Source organism: Cryptomeria japonica, chromosome 10, assembly GCF_030272615.1.
Source record: "Cryptomeria japonica chromosome 10, Sugi_1.0, whole genome shotgun sequence".
In the NCBI taxonomy this organism is placed as follows: Eukaryota; Viridiplantae; Streptophyta; class Pinopsida; order Cupressales; family Cupressaceae; genus Cryptomeria; species Cryptomeria japonica.
In genome coordinates this window covers 227171798-227188941 of record NC_081414.1, presented here as the reverse complement: position 1 = coordinate 227188941, position 17144 = coordinate 227171798, and the positions used below count along the sequence as shown (strand labels likewise).

The window sequence follows — 17144 nt, the reverse complement described above, 5'->3', positions numbered from 1 at the left end:
TTGCCAAAGAAAAATAAGCAAGTTAAAAAGTTAAAAAATACATATTTATGATAGAGATTTGTTGGCAAGAGGTTGCAAGCAAATATATCCTTGACCATGGAAGTACCATCATGTATGAACATCTTTTGCTTGTTTCGAAGATTGCTAAGGTTGTGACACATTGAAGCTATAAATTTCCCTAACTCGCCTACGACAATAACCTCTATATCTAGATCAGGGAAGACACTAGTGAAAATTTGTAGTGTCCCCTCCCATTTTTTGTCCTAGAATTATAATTATATCAATATAGTAATAGGGTTGCTCTTAACTAGTAAGGTTTATGATACTTCTTACTAGGAAGACCAACATATTTCAACATAACTATTATGCTTAGATTCAATTATTGCAACTAATGAACATTTAGCTTTCATAATACATTTGATAACTATTATATTTAAGCCCCAATCCCTACCTTTAACCTAATCCTCAACCGTACGAAGGATGGGGAATAACCATGTTAGGGTGCTAGAAAATATCCTTCACAAATAGTGCCTTTGTATTATGTAGCACATGCTCATTCCACTGCAGGTCTTATCTATTGCCCTTGTATGATGTAGCATGGTCCGTTCCACCACAGGATTTACCTATCTTGCAAGGTATAAATACCGCCTCTCCCTAACATTGCCACATTCAATCCTTCTTAGGGGCAATATGAAAGATTAAAGATTAGGCTACCATATAACAATTCTTAATGTATTAAGAATGTAAATGTTATGAACACATTCTAATAATTTATTTATATGAATTTACAATATATAGGCAGTGGGTAGATATATATATATATATATAGTGTGTGTGTGTGTGTGTGTGTGTATTCTTCTATTTAGAATGAATTCATTAATAAATGCAGTTTACTATATTATTCTCATCATCAATGCTTATAATATATGAATATAAAGACAAACATAATTCTGTTCATATTATGTGTCATAGATTGGCCTTTCATTTTTAATTATTAACCTTATGAAATTGTAAAAATTAATTGTTCTAATTATTAAATAGATTCAGCGTACCAGGCTTTGGTCTGATGGCAGATTGCAATTTAAACTTGATTGATACTTGAGAGCCAATTCTTATTAACTGCTCTTCTATCTTATCTGATCAATGTTGGTTGAAGTGAAACCGACTACCTCCTTATATCTTGCAAATGAATTGATGAGTCGTGTTCCACGCGAAATGTCTCATGTCAAGATACCATCGCCTCCCTTCCTAAATGCAAATTGCACCATTTCACATGTAACCGTTTAGTATCTTGTCTTTCCAAAGTCACGATGATCAGATTGGTGCTATTAATCCTTTATTTGTTATTGATTGGGCTGCCTTCTTAATCACCATCATTAATATTGTGCCTCTCTACAGGTTATGCACTGATGTAGAATGGTAGAAAATCATGAGTCTTGTAAGACAATTTCCCTAGCGATGAGATCTTCTTTCAACGATGGGCAGGACAATTAAGGAATGATTATCCACCACTCCTCACAGCCAGTTGGATTGTTGCACAATTATTAAAATTGTGAAGTCTTACAAACAATTTCAAATAATTGGTTTACTTTTTATTTAATGTCAGATCAAGGGGGGCATGACAAAATTGCCTTGTACCTTCTACTATTTCAACATCTGCGTATACAAGTGTGCCCTGCTTGGCACAAAAAGTATCTTTATGCTATAATACTTAGGGATCAAAGCAAATGCTAGATATGCAACGAGTTGGTCATCTTATTCCACTGTTAAACTATAATATTTGCACCTGTTGGAAAATATTATAGTAGGTTCTTGCTACTTAGCTGCTATTAAACCCCCGTTTTTTGTCATGAAGCTAATGCCATTATATATCTCACCCAAACAGAGCTGGTGGCTGATCTATATCAATGAACCTGACCATACTCATGATGGGTTTAGTGATACTCAGTACATATTCCATACAAGCTCACCAATCATTGGTTGTCCAAGACCAATGCTTTGACCTTTAGGACCCTCCCTATACTAGACATATCCGGCCATTAGTACAGGCCTAGCTAGACCTAGGTCAGACCTGAACTGGCATCACAGGCAGGGATTGGTATCAAGCCCAAACCGCCCTGGGTTTAGCCAGGATTCTTGGCAAACCTAGTTCCATAGATTTTAAATCTTATTGTCTGTCTCAAGATCAATTTCAGACTTCCCACAACTGACCTTTTGGCTAGATTTAACAAATTCATCACTCGTGAAATCATTTTAATCTGAAGAGTAGCGATTTTCTTCTGTGATATTTAAACTAATAATTCATAACTTGACCACCAAATTGGTATCATGTTATGATTAATTTCATATTCCAATTCATAATTTTACTGCTTTTATGCATGGATGATATCCCTTTTGATGTGCCAATGAAAGATTTAGATGCAGCAATTCATCAATAATTTGGCTTTTGTCAAAATTTAATAAAGTTAAGTTTTTTAACCATCAAAGAATGTCAGCAAATACAGCTATAGCTGATTGAAACCTATCATTTCAACGAAAATAAGAAATTAAACAGCTTTTTATTCTAGTAACTGAATCATGTTAATTTTCTGCATTTTCATTTAAACATAGAAAACAGATTCACAAGCATGCTAAATAAGAAGCATACCTGATCACTTTCTTGCACAAGTTGATATTCCCAAAATTTAACATCATGATCTGCACTTCCAGTTATGAACCCAGACCCATCTACCATTGGCACAAGAGACCAAACAGATCCTGAGTGAGCTTCTATAACATTGGATCGTTCACCAGCTCCGATGTCAAATATTTCCACTGTTCCAGCTTTTGTACCAACAACTGCATACCGATTCCCAGGGACAAAAGAGCTACAAAGTCCATAACCTGCTTCCATTGTACGCAGGCAGGAACAAGTGCTTGGGTTCCAAATTTTCACTGAATTATGGCTAGTTGACATAAGTAACGAGTTGTCAGAGCTCAATGTAAGACTCCTTATGTCAGATGCATGCCCTGGAAGATGAATGGCATGTATTTGTACTGATGACTCTTCACCAACCTCATAAACTTCCAATGCATTGTTGTGAAGAGATACTGCTATGGTAGCTTTAATCCCTTTCTTTGGTGGAATGGGACAAAAAGAAATTGAACGGATTTTATGTTTTGCTCGTAGAATTTGAACAAACTGGAAAACATCAGAAGCAGACTTGCCACCAAAATCATTTTCTACATTCTCCACAGGATCACTGCCTTCATTGTTAACTACTTCTGTACCAGCTTTCTTCAGAGCCTTTTCACGCTTTCTACGACTTTTTCGTTTTACTTTCTTCAATGCCTCTTTTTCACTCAAAACGCGGAATATTTCAACCACCTTCCCAGCTATCTGGCAGGCAAGAAGTGACCCAGTACTATTAAATCTTATTGTTACAACCCTGTCCTTATTTTGCCTCTTAATGCCTCCAAGATAAGTCAAGACTTCCCACTTACTTTGTTTCAGAATGTGACTATCATCATTCTCTAGATTAGAATCCTTAGGTTCATTGGCAATACTCTGTTCTTTATGCATTTCTTGATGGATATTATAAACACGTAGTTCATGATCAGCTGAGCCAGTGACAAGGAAGCGCTCCTCAGGATCCACACATATAGACCAGATTTCACTATGATGACCAGAAATAATTTGCATGCAGTATTGAGTATCAAGATCCCAAACCCGCATTAAATTGTCCTTGGAAGAACTTACAAGCCTTTTGTCACCTTCTAGAAAAACCAGATCTGTCACCTGCAAATGCAACATAATAAACAAGGCAATGAAAATCTGCCTAAAGTAATAACAAAAAGATCAAAACAATGGTAATAACTTAGAAGGGATGCAAGAGTCTCTGACGAAAAAAGAAAACTATGAATTCAAACCTAAAAGTCCAATTCTGTTATGCAAAATTCACACCTGATCTCGATGACCACGAAGACGAAAAAGTCCTGCTTCACCAACTGCATCCCATATGACAATGTCTGTGTCTTTGCTTCCCGATGCAAGCAAGTAACCTGTTTTGCTATAGCATAGCACACTAATGGCTCCTTTATGCCCATTCAAAGTAGTTTCACAAGTACCTTTAACTGCATCCCATATTCTTATACTGCCATCAGCATATCCACTGGCAACCTACAAAGAAAACATGAAGTTGAATGAATTTAAACAAGCCAACTTTTACAATGAGTTTCGTGAATGAAACATAAACAATTATACAAGAAAAAACTCTGGATATATCTAAATGTATTCTCCAACTGTCGCCATAACACTGAACAAACTATTAATTTCATTTCAAATTGTCCCTTGATATATTTAAAAAATAAAAATTGAAACCAATCTTGAACACATTCTGTCAAGGCCTGCTGGTTTAATTCTATTAAGATGAGTTCTATTCTAAAGTATTGCATATGAACTTAATGCATGGAAATGTTTACCAGTTTGACCAAAACTTGCTTTTTGAAGATCAAATTATACGAAAAAAGAAGGTAAAGTGAAACTGAACTTTCATGTTTTTTGAAAAAAATCTAGATTCTGAAATGGATTCCTTAGAGACTGTCTACACCTCTTAGCTTCCCAGCAGATCTTCTTAACCAACTATATCTTCATAAAACTCATTTTTTTAAATTTCCATACTACAGAAAAACTTACATGTAATATACATTAGATATGTTATTGGATATATATATGCTAAATCACCGCATTTGAATTCCAGCAATAAAATTCGAATAATGAGAGAAATATTCAAAACAAAAAATCATTATTAAATTTGCTTTATATAAATTTAATTTTTTAGAAAATATAATTAATATATCTACAAATTTATTAGAAAAAACAATATTATATTTGTTTAATGTAATTTAGATTTGTTAAATTTTATATATTAATAATTAAAAATCTAAATTAAATATTTGAAATATTAAATTTTTAATATATTAAATGTTGATATTAAAAATTTAAAACAGAATAATTAAAAAAAATTATAATATATTAAATTAAAACACAACGGCATTTATATCAATCCATAGAAATATCACCAATTTTACATTGCGCAAATAAATCCATGGTTTTGTGCTTGGATTGTGTATACCTATAGATCGAATATAGAAATTTGGGAAGCAGCCTTTCCTAACACGGCTGTCCGCAAATCCTACCGACAACAAGACATCGCATCGGCCTATGGCCTCCAAAGACTTCAACAGCAACCCTCGTACCACCCAATGGCAATTGTGGACTAGTCACCCACCAAAAGAAAATGCGTTTGCTTGTTACCTTACGAATTTAATGCAAATTTCATAGATTTTTTATAAGTAGCCAAAAATTCAGCGAACGCAGTGACATACTATGTATACATATGTGTATGCAATATACGTATATACATACATATATATATATATATATATATATACATACACATACACATATACATAAATATATGCATCTATATATACATATACGATGTGAAGGAATATACGGTTGGCATGTGAACAAACTGAAGAAATTTAATATTTCCTTTTGGGCTCTTGAGTTTCCTAGTTTAATGAACAGATTACACCTTACTCATCTCACTGCTATAAAGCTCAGAATCATATTGATAATCACCTGAATGGGATATCTCAGCCAGAATCAAGTAAACATGAAAGTTGAAACATCATCATTAATGTCTTTATAGCCATATTTAATAAATAGTTCTCAAAGCTTGCAAAGTTAAGACCCAGAAAGCCATGCTCATTAATTATTCCTTTATTCTAGTAGGTCAAACAAATGCTAGAAATCCGATATGGTTTTCCAGACTGCCACAAGACATATACTCATCTATATGTTACACACACACACACACATATACATATACCTATATATGCATAGGGGAAAAAATCGGCAAATGGGAAAAATTTGGATTTAAAAAAATCATTAAAATAAATTTGAAAAAGAGTCAAAAACTACTTTTTTTGAAATTTAAAGGCATTTCCATAACATAGAGATATAGAGAGCAAATAAAATAGAGAGTTTAGTTCATGAATTGTCTAAAATAGTAGAATGCAGTGTTCCATGTAAGCTTTGCTACGGAATGATTCTTTGGTAAGTTCTGTGTGAAGTTGATAAATTTATACTAAGTTAACAATAAAACAGTTGAATGATATGCAAATAAACCTCTAATCTTGTTGTATGATGTGCGTGGATAGTAAAATGTTACTAACAACATTGCCATTCCACATTATTATTAATATCAAAAGAATTTTTAATCATAGAGACTGCACTATCATAACAAACTTTGAAAACTTAGTAAGACCTCAAAACAACTACAATAAACATGTTTGCAATCAAGTAGGATAAAAGATAAAATAACATTTTATCACTGCCAAATTTTCAAGAAACTTAAAAGAATATGACATCCAAATAAAAATATAATCAATCAATAAAAGAGAAACCATTTCTCATTACAGGTTGAGTCAAATGGGAATGAATTATGCATTTTCAAAGATTCAAGGTACAAAACCAAGTCACATTCAAAAGCTTTTCTATTAAACCAAAACTTCAAATTAAATCAAAGTACTAAATCATATAAAGTAGAAATTTGTAGAAGATAGACACAACACATTTTAGAATAGATATGCATAATATCAAAATACGCATACAAAATCACAATGACCAAGATTTTAATGTCACAAAGAATGGACATCTTGGTGCAATACGAGGTTACATATAAACATCAGGTTGATGTTTTTGTGAAGCCAAGGGAATTTGTACTACAACTTCAGAGAACAATTGATGTTTTTGTGAAGCCAAGGGAATTTGTACTACAACTTCAGAGAACAATAGAATGTTATGAAGACAAAAGATGACCTACACATAACATTACCTCTTCACTTCTAGTAATGCGACTAAGTACAAAAGAGAAACTATAGCATTGCCACATTCATCAAGCAAAGCAATGATATGATATAGAGCCTAAATTAGCATTAAATTCAAGCCATTTAGCCAAAAACTTGGATTATTTCTTTCATGAGAACTAATTTACAAGGCTAGCACTATTAAAAAAAGATAGACCATCAAATGTTGTTAGGACCATATAACCAACCAATCTTCACAATAACAATTTACCTGAGTGCAAAATCAAGATAAGAAGTAGACACAAAATAAAACCATGATAAACTAGACATTAAATATGGAGTAGACACAATGAGCTAAAATATAACATCAGAATATAGATCATTCACTTGTCATAATAGTAAAATACTCTCTTTGGAGGGAAGCCTCACAAAAATAAAATAATTTAACATTTTTTATCTTGTTAATTTAAATTGCAAGATCATTGTGATGTGCACATTGAAAATTTTATTTAACATTTAACACAGATAAGAAGTAGATACAAAAGTAAACCATGTGTGAAGTGTATTGACAGTATTGACAAAAATTCTAGCATTTGAATATAGATAAAATTAAACCATGATAAAGTAGACACAAAATACTATCTCTTTGGATGGAGACCCTACCAAAGTAAAATAGATTTAACGTTTTCTACCTTCTTAATTTAAATTGAAAAATCCCTGTGATGTGCACATTAAAAAATTTATTTAAAAATTTATCCATCTATTGTATACGTTAGTTGAATTTTGCGTAAATACTATTTATATGGCATAAAGTTATAGAATGTATTTGGAGTAGTGTTAAACAAAAGATTGTCTGCCTTTGACTCAAATGCACAGCTTCCCAACTCCTTGCAAATATGCAACTAATTGTGCCTTCTATGTGTGTCCCGATAAGCTCCTGTTTGTAATTATGCCCTAAAAATATTTCACCATGTTGCAGATTTCAAGGGTTTCACAAATTGGTGAGACATCGATTTAAGGTTTCAAATTCAATTTAAATGAAAAAGAAATTGCTGAAAATTGCAGCCAATGATCTTTTATAAAGGTGGGATTTTTCTTGGGGGGGGGATCGTTTACGAGACAGATTTGAATAGGGTATGATTGGGAATTTTTGAAGATTTTTGCTTCTTTGCATATACATACATGCATACATCAATTTCACGATGTCATAAATACCTATAATGAAATTGTTCTGAAATACCTGCTGAGTTCCATGAAACTAGAAAGGAAGACAGACCTATGTCATCTGTATATCCTTAAGTATCTCAAACTTGTCAATTTATCTTTTGCCAAGGAATGGGAACAAGCCGTTGATGTTAGATATATGCTCCATACTTTGGTTTTGGTTTATTTTCCTACTGAATCGTATGTTTGGATTAGCGTAACTAACCACATCCTAAGTGGTTGCTCCAACTCATTCTATATGTAATCCTATTGTACATTATTTCATTAAGTGAGAATTGAAGGAAATTGATGGCTTTGATATTGCCATGAATATGCTGTGTTTATTAGTCAATCTTCTTCTTCCTCCTCAATTGATCCTGTGAGTGTATTTATCAGTTGAAACTTCTGAAATTCTAGTATCAGAGTCAGGAACAACTAGGTCAGGAGATGCCGGAAATTTGAGTAGACAGTATTAGAAAACAGAGAATTGGCAGGGAATAGAGATTCAAAAAGAAAAAACTACAGGAAAATGTAGAAACTTCTAGAAACTTGTAGAAAGCTGAGCTAAAAAGCTGGAAATTGCAAAACTGTCAGTAATGTTTCTGAGTCTTCCAGAAACATTTATAGAAAGTTTTCAACTACTCTTCAGGAATTCCCATGAATTGTTTTTATCAGAAACGTTTTGGAAATCTAAAAACATGTTATCAGCCTACTCAAAATAGTTTCAGGGATTTCTTTTACTCAGTTTGCTAATAATTCTAATACTGTTCACCTTACTATATTGCCCATGTCTGATTTATGGATCCCCCTATGCCATTCTCATCATCGTCATGATGCTCTGTAAATTCTTAACAATTAAATTACTGTCACACATTCCGATGTGTGGGATTTTGTTCCATGTTAATACTTGGCCTACCACCTGTTGATGATATAGCGTCAGTAGAAATCCTACAGGCCGATTCAGCAAGATCAAATGTGTGAATGGCCTATTGGCCTTACACATTTGATGAATCTATAACTTATATTAATCCTTTAATATCTTTATTAAGTCACATATGTATTATCAGGTTTAATGATTAAACATACATTATCGAGTTTGACTTATCGGATTTGTTTCAAAGGGGCCGACTTTTGGTTAAAGTCTGCCACCCCTCGTTTGAAGGCATGCAATGCTTCATGAAGGTCGTGCCTCCTTGATGAGAGCCGACTCTTGGATATCTCCTTTCAACGGATATATGTGGACGTGGTCTTCCCTCTTTGGAACAGAGATAAGACAACAAGTTCGATCATAATCAGGCAGATCGAATTCATGTACAAGCAGATCAATTGATGGTGAGAAATTTATGTAGCGTGCTCAGGGGTGACGACAAGAGCTTATCGTCTATGGTTGGGAAGGCGACAGATCTAATGTTTGCCTGTGGTTAGCTTCTATAGAGCTTAAAATCAACATGGTATCAGAGTGGGTTCCTTCTATAGAGCTTAACCGCTTGAAGGTAGATCTTGTGCTCTCAAGGGAAATTCCATCATAAACAATTGCAGATTTAAGATCTCTTCCAAATCGAAAGGTGACTACGGAAGATGATGCAGCGATTACACTCACTAACCTCCGCCCTTCACAGTGGCGTCGGTCAGGCGTCTAAACAAATTAGGTGGCAATCAAGGGATCGAGTCTCCCCAGGCCTTGAGAACAAGTATGATGGCCCAAAATCCTTTGCGCCTGAAATTCCGTGGGAAAATGCAGACAACAACTTGTGCAAAAAGTTGTCTACTGCCCAGTCACAGGATTTCGCCTAAGATTTCAAAGCTCGGCATTGTCAGCGTTGAAAGATGTCGACTTGTGACTCGAACTCGGGCTGTTGTGGCCGGAGAGGTTTATGTGCTCGATACAAATTTTTTGTAGAAGACGAAAGGGCTAGAGACGGAGCCCGCAACCCTGTGGAATCGGTACTTGGATTGGCTTTATCAGCACAAGGAGCTCGGATTGTATGTCGATGTCAGCCGAATGGGGTTTACGAATGAATTCGTGGAGGCGATGGAGCCGAAGTTTCAAAGCGCTTTTAAGGCCTTGGAAGAGCTTGAGGCTGGTTCGATTGCCAATCCGGACGAGGGTCGCATGGTCGGGCATTATTGGCTCAGTATGTCTAGTATTGCTCCCAATCCTAATTTGCGGCAGCAAATTGATAGAACGCTTGACGCTATCTGCAAATCTGCTAACAATGTAGTCAACGTCAAGGATGGCCTCTCTGCTAAGAGCATCGCCCGATTCTTGTTGCCAGCTTCCCAGTGTAAATTCACTTTGAATTTGGTTTTGGAAGAGTTGCAGAAGGATCTATGGGTGGCGCAGATGGTTGCAAGAGCTGCACGTTGCACTGGCACTGCTCTTAGCGTGGCCGCAAGGCTGGTTGGGGCTTGTGTGCTTGGCACTGCTGCCAGAATTATGCTTTTCATTGGCAGTCACTCTACCCAAGGTTCAGACACTGACAAATCCCTATTCAAGGAAGGAAGATTGCTTGCATTTCTTCACAAAGGAAGAATTAGCATTCAAAGGGAGTCTGACATATCGTCAGAAGCAACCTTGGACAAAGAGGTCAAAAGGTTGATATTTGCTTCAGAGGGAGCTTGTTTTTTAGCTTTAAAGGGAGCCTAACATTTCAGCTTCAAAGGGAGCCTGACATTTCAACTTCAGAGGGAGCCACGTCATCATGAAGATTTGGTTAATGCATTTTTCTTTGTGATGGAACAAGTTTTTGGTGAAAGCCCTTGATCCACCCTCTGCGAGTAGGCATGGTGGAGATGCATTCTTCTCTATGAGAGAAGTTTGAGGTTTCAGCCCTTTTTATGCATTCTTCTTTGTGAGAGAAGTTTGAGGTATCAGCCCTTGTTATGCATTCTTCTCTGTGAGAGAAGTTTGAGGTATCAACCCTTGTTGTGCATTCTTCTCTGTGAGAGAAGTTTAAAGTTTCAGCCCTTGTTATGTATTCTTCTCTGTGAGAGAAGTTTGAGGTATCAGCCCTTGTTGTGCATTCTTCTCTGAGAGAGAAGTTTGAGGTTTCAGCCCTTGTTCTGCATTCTTCTTTGTGAGAGAAGTTTGAGGTATCAGCCCTTGTTGTGCATTCTTCTCTGTGAGACAAGTTTGAGGTTCTAGCCCTTGTTCCACCCTCTGAAAGTAGGGTATGGTGGATCCACCCTCTGAGAGTAGGTATGGTGGATGTCATGTGAGAGGATCTATGACTTAGTATTTGGGTGTATTCACCCTCTAAGAGTAGCCATTGTGGTCAAACATCACGATTAGGTAATATGCTATCACAATGAGGTGATAAGCTTCTTTCATTCACATGAGTGTAGTCATTATGTTAGTCATCACAATGAGGTGATGTGACTTGTAGAGATTAAGAAGGATTCCTCCCTAGCTAAGAGGGAGTGTTGATGATATAGCGTCGGTAGAAATCCTACAGGCCAACTCAGCAAGATCAAATGTGTGAATGGCCTATTGGCCTTACACATTTGATGAATCTATAACTTATATTAATCCTTTAATATCTTTATTAAGTCACATATGCATTATCAGGTTTAATGATTAAACATACATTATTGAGTTTGACTTATCGGATTTGTTTCAAAGGGGCCGACTTTTGGTTAAAGTCTGCCACCCCTCATTTGAAGGCATGTGATGATTCACGAAGGTCGTGCCTCCTTGATGAGAGCCGACTCTTGGATATCTCCTTTCGACGGATATATATGGACGTGGTCTTCCCTCTTTGGAACAGAGATAAGACAACAAGTTCGATCATAATCAGGCAGATCGAATTCATGTACAAGCAGATCAATTGATGGTGAGAAATTTATGTAGCGTGCTCGAGGGTGCCGATAAGAGCTTATCGTCTATGGTTGGGAAGGCAACAGATCTGATGTTTGCCTGTGGTTAATGAGCACTACCTTAAAATCAACACCACCCCCTTCATCAAATGAGGAGCTCTCCCGTAGTATTTATGATTATTGGCTCCAGCATGTTAGTCAATGCAGACAACTGTCTAGCATCAAAACTTTTATTGAAACCAACAATAATCACTTTGCTGATGACTCAATTCTCAAATCTGAATCATATTATCAGAACAGTGTGTCCACACCTACCCCACAGCTCGGAGGTTGAGGAGTTGTGGCAGGATTCTTTATGAAAATCAAAGAGGCCCATGCAGATTACAGATAAACTGAGCTACAATAAGGTGGCAGGCATGAATGAAATTCAATAAGCAGACCCTGTTCTAGGGTGCACAAATGCAAGTCTATTGAATTTTTCCTGTTTGAAGGGCCATGTTGATTCTGTCAGCAATTCAATGTATTCCCTAGGTCAATATGATAACCTGGACTCTAGTTGCTATCAAGAGAACATGCAGGAGAATTTCTAAATGGCCAGGAATTGAAGTTGAGCATCCTAGTGAGCATAAGCTAGCATTGGAGCCCTGTGCCTGAACAGCTCAAAATCCAGACAATCATAAAACAATAGGTACACTCCATTTTATTGGATACAAAAAATGAGCTGCTACAAAACTTTTATACAATTATTACTATATTTAGGATTGTACAGTCAGTGGGGTCCATTAGGACTTTTCCTAAGCATATCTCGTGGGATCTATTTCAGAACTGCTCCTATTGGACCCACATAATTGAATCTGAAATAGATCCCACGAGATATGCACATAGGATCTATTTCAGATTCAATTATGTGGGTCCAATAGGAGCAGTTCTATGCTTAATTAACATAAATGAGAAGCAAGAAACATGATGGAAAATGGGGCTAGATAAGGCTGCACACAAGAAATGACTCAGAAACGGTTTTAGTATATAGACATAAATTTAACATTTATTACACATCAATTTAATGTATATTAATAATATATAGATATATGTTCAGATAATTGTATATTAATATTTTTTGTAGATAAAGTAGTTGGGGGTCTATAAGAAACCCAACCAAAAATAGTGTAAAAACAGTACATAAGCATAGCTTAGAAAACCATAATGCTCAAAAAGAAAAATAAACCAAAATAACAAACAAAAGTTCACTAAACCAAAAGCTCCATGACTATGAAAACCACTAAGCATCATTGCAACTGCTACTCAACACCCATAAAAAGCCAAAAAACCAACAAAAGCTCATCACAAACACCCTACTTTATGATGTCTAAACCCTATGCCCTTCCCTGCTCACTAGCAAACCCAATCTTGACACATTCTAATACAAGATTTAGGGAAGGAAAACATATCACTCTCAACACCTCGGCCCATCAACTTGCACTATGAATTGAATCACCACACAAACAAGCACTATGTATCACTTGATACCTCGTGACTTTTGTTATCAATCTCACCCTAAGACCTACCAACACTTTACCCACATTTACATAGAACACCTTTAGCACACTAATATCTATTTGCACTATCCAAAATAGCAAATCATCCATCAATGTCAGAGAAGACTATAGCAAAATCCCATTTCCAGCACCCTATCCTTCCATATTGCACACCAAGGAACCAAGCAACAACCAAAACAAACTATTGAGATGATTTGGAAGGAAGAGTTCCACCTTCTATGCTCAATTGAAGGGATGGAAGAAGCCAAATTCTCCACAAAATCCCTCCAAATAGATGATGTTTGACCTCGATGAATCAAACAATCCCATCCCCTCTTTTCCCAATATATTGTTCCCAAACCCTAGAGCTGCTATAGAAGAGCAAGCAAAAATAGTTGAGTGCTTTTTCTCTATGGGTTCAAGGTGTACCTACCTTAGCTTTGGAGCCATTACAACTACCTTCTTAAGAGCACCCACACACACCACTCACTATAGAACCCAAGTACCCACCAAACTCAAAGCACCACCAAATAACATAGCAAAGACACCTACAACAAACATTATAGAAGAAGCCACCAACAATCATTAAAATAATTCCTTGCCGCATGCACCTCACTACAAAATTTCACACATTGAAGATTGATAGCCAATAAGGAGGAGGCTACACCCATAATCAACTTTGAAGAACAAAGAGCCAAGAAAGACATAAAATAAGACAAAATAATGAAAACAATGAATACTCATCCAATAGAGGAAGGAATGCAAAAGCACCCAAAAATAAGAATAATGAAGGTTTTAAAATATATCAATGAATATCGGTTCGCTAATGCCCTAACAACGAATAGTAGCAAAATTTATTCAAGTAAAGATAAGTGTAACACTCAAAGTGATAGGGGAACATTTCAAGAATCATAAGCATTAAAACTATAGGAAGAACAGGAATGTAGATCAAAACAAGAAACTACTGTATGAACATGATGAACACATTAGGAACAAAATTTTGGTTGAACCAATTTGACACTGGCAAAGGAAGATTCAACCTTACCTGTATTCATAAACCATCCAGATACAAATTTGATGGGTTTTAAACAATCTAGTACATAAGATCCCATTAAAACCTTACAGCCAAGACCACAGTTTCCCTTGTTTGTTTTCTGAGATTCCCAGAATGTCACGATGGGTTTTGATCTATGCTCCCCCAAGTTTCAGGCACAGAGAAAGCAGGCGACAGCAGGACATGTTTCTGGTTTCTGGTCTGGTGGTGTAAAGGGAAATCAATAAGACCATTAAAAGTGCAGCAAAGCCAAACTACATTGACTAGTCATTTGCTTTTACTGAAGATTCAAAGTTTGTTAAAGACAAGAACAGTGAAGGGTTCATGAAGGATGAATCATTGTTACTAGAATAGTAAAAAATTATTAGAAAATTAAGCTATCAGAAAATACCAGATGAAGTTATTCAATAAAACATTTTGTAACCTATCAAAAAGTCTACATAATCTTGAAAAGATAATTTAACGGCCTTCCTCTATAACAGCTTGATTTTGTTAATTTCTCTACTGTTTTAAATAATATTGGGGTACAAGTTACAAAAATTAAGTGATACTTGGAAATGGTAAAATCATATAAAATGATTTTATTTTAAGAAACCAAATGCAAGTCAATAGAGTACTTAGCCTTGAGAAACAACAATATAGATTAATTTCTGATGCAATGTTGAATTCCACTTGTCACAGTATTGGAAACATGTGCTCTCTATCTAGAAATATCCTTGAAATCATAAACATCTATGATTTTTGTATGGGTCAAAATTATGTAGTATGAGATCGATCATGCCCATCATAGGAGTGACCTATGCATGGAAGCGATTTGCAACCTTCATGAATGAACATGCCGGTAGTGACTTGATGTGACCTCTTTCATTGTGATCTCTACTCTTCATTAATAATTAAGGATTAAGAATGTTTTAAAACACTTGAAAAAATTGTCGGTTCATAATAGCTAAGTTCACTTCGGCCTCGTTGGGAACGAGTGACTCAACCTTTCATTCTTAAATCAGACAAACCAGCTAAAAACCCTTAAAAATATATATAGATGCAAGGAAAAAGCGAATACCGTAGAGTTGGAAGAAGGCATGCAGACAATAGAAGTAACAGCAGGTTGTGCCCCGGTGTTTGCAGAAGTCTGCATAAGCTTATTTGCGCATTCACCCTTCTTGACATTCCATATAATCAGCTGCTCCAATGCACCGCATAATATTAGTTTTCCGCTATTATCAAAGGTGATGTTAGATTCGTGAGACGTCACAACCCCAAAAACGCTTGCTGCCTCGTATCTCAAATAAGCTTTAACCATTTTTCCTACTGGTACAGTTGCTTCAAGACAAACCGTGCAGGCTTGAGAAATATTCCTTCGAAAACTTTTATCTTGGACACCTAAAACCCTTTAACCATTTTTGACTCCTGCAACTAAACCTTTGGTCAAAAATCCGTGCAGGCTTGAGAAATATTTCCTTCTCAGCGTCAAAAACTTCTACATTGGATACCTAAAATCCTTGAATAAACCTTAAACCAATTTTTACGCCGAAGGCGTTTCGTTATATGAAACGCACCGGCTAACTTTAGGAATCCGCACAGAATGCTGGAGACGGGTTGCAAGACGATGTAAACAATCCTGACGGTTAAATTTTCACTGTTTTCATTTACAAAATATTGGTGACGTCACTGCAGTCTAATCGCCGTAATAGCCAGCACAACTACGAATCAACTATAGATAGGCCTCCAGTGCCCCTGTCTATATAGCTGGAATCGAAAGACAATCTTGGAGCAGGTCGAGTTGGATAACCCCAATCGAATGAGATCTTCACTACCCCCGATTTCTTGAAGTGCAATAAGCAATGCCACGTCAACTGGTAAGACTACGGATCTCGTCCTCTGTTCATTGGTTTTCTTTAGGCCTAGGTATATGTTTTTCTATTCACCAATAGAAAACTGTTTTTGCGCTTGGGGTTTTTATCGTTCTACTCCAATAGCGCTGTTAACTTGGGGCCACCTTCTTTAATTATTTCATGATCCATTCACACTGCTTTCAAAAATTCACCAATAAAAATAACAATTATAGTTTGTTAAAAACGGTGACCTTTCCATGTTTGCCCATTGCACATCCTTCCAAAAATAAGTAGTATACATACTCGTGTTCAGGAAAATTAATACATCTGGGCTCTCTAAATATTTTGGAAAATGATCTATGTAAAAGATTATAATCCTTTAAAAAATATTATACGAAGGTAAGAAAGATATTAAACAAATAATACCTAAAAATAAGAAATTAGGGATTCACACATAATGTATGTATTAATAATTTTTAATTATAATATTATATTTAAATTATTTAACAATCATAATATTATTTGAACTCTATTTAATAATATTTGTAATTTATAAAATATTTAATATTATTTTATAATTGTAAAAAATAGTATTTATTATATATTTATATTATATTAAATTATTAATAATAAATATTATACAAATTTTGTTAAATAATAATGTATACATTATATAAATATTATTTAAAATTTATTTAATATTGCATAATAATTATTGGATTAGTTTAATATTATTTTTTAGAATTTGTAAATAATGTATAGATATAACTAAACAAATGAAATAATATATTGCTTCTTTATTTTAAAATGTGATTATCAACACACAAATTTCATTAAAAGGGTGTGAGG

The 17144-nt window shown here is 35.3% G+C and overlaps 1 protein-coding gene across 1 annotated transcript in view; it reads right to left on the bottom strand.

The window, feature by feature from the left end:
* The window catches only part of LOC131077813 (uncharacterized), a 75012-nt gene extending 58623 nt beyond the window's left edge, over positions 1-16389 (bottom strand). The window contains exons 1-3 of the mRNA XM_058015378.2: positions 15524-16389; positions 3944-4159; positions 2648-3778 (exon numbers count right to left, since the gene is read on the bottom strand). Coding sequence (XP_057871361.2) covers positions 2648-3778; positions 3944-4159; positions 15524-15763 — 1587 coding nt within the window. The 5' untranslated portion in view covers positions 15764-16389. The remainder of the gene's footprint in view (positions 1-2647; positions 3779-3943; positions 4160-15523) is intronic.
* Between the last annotated feature and the right edge of the window lie 755 nt (positions 16390-17144).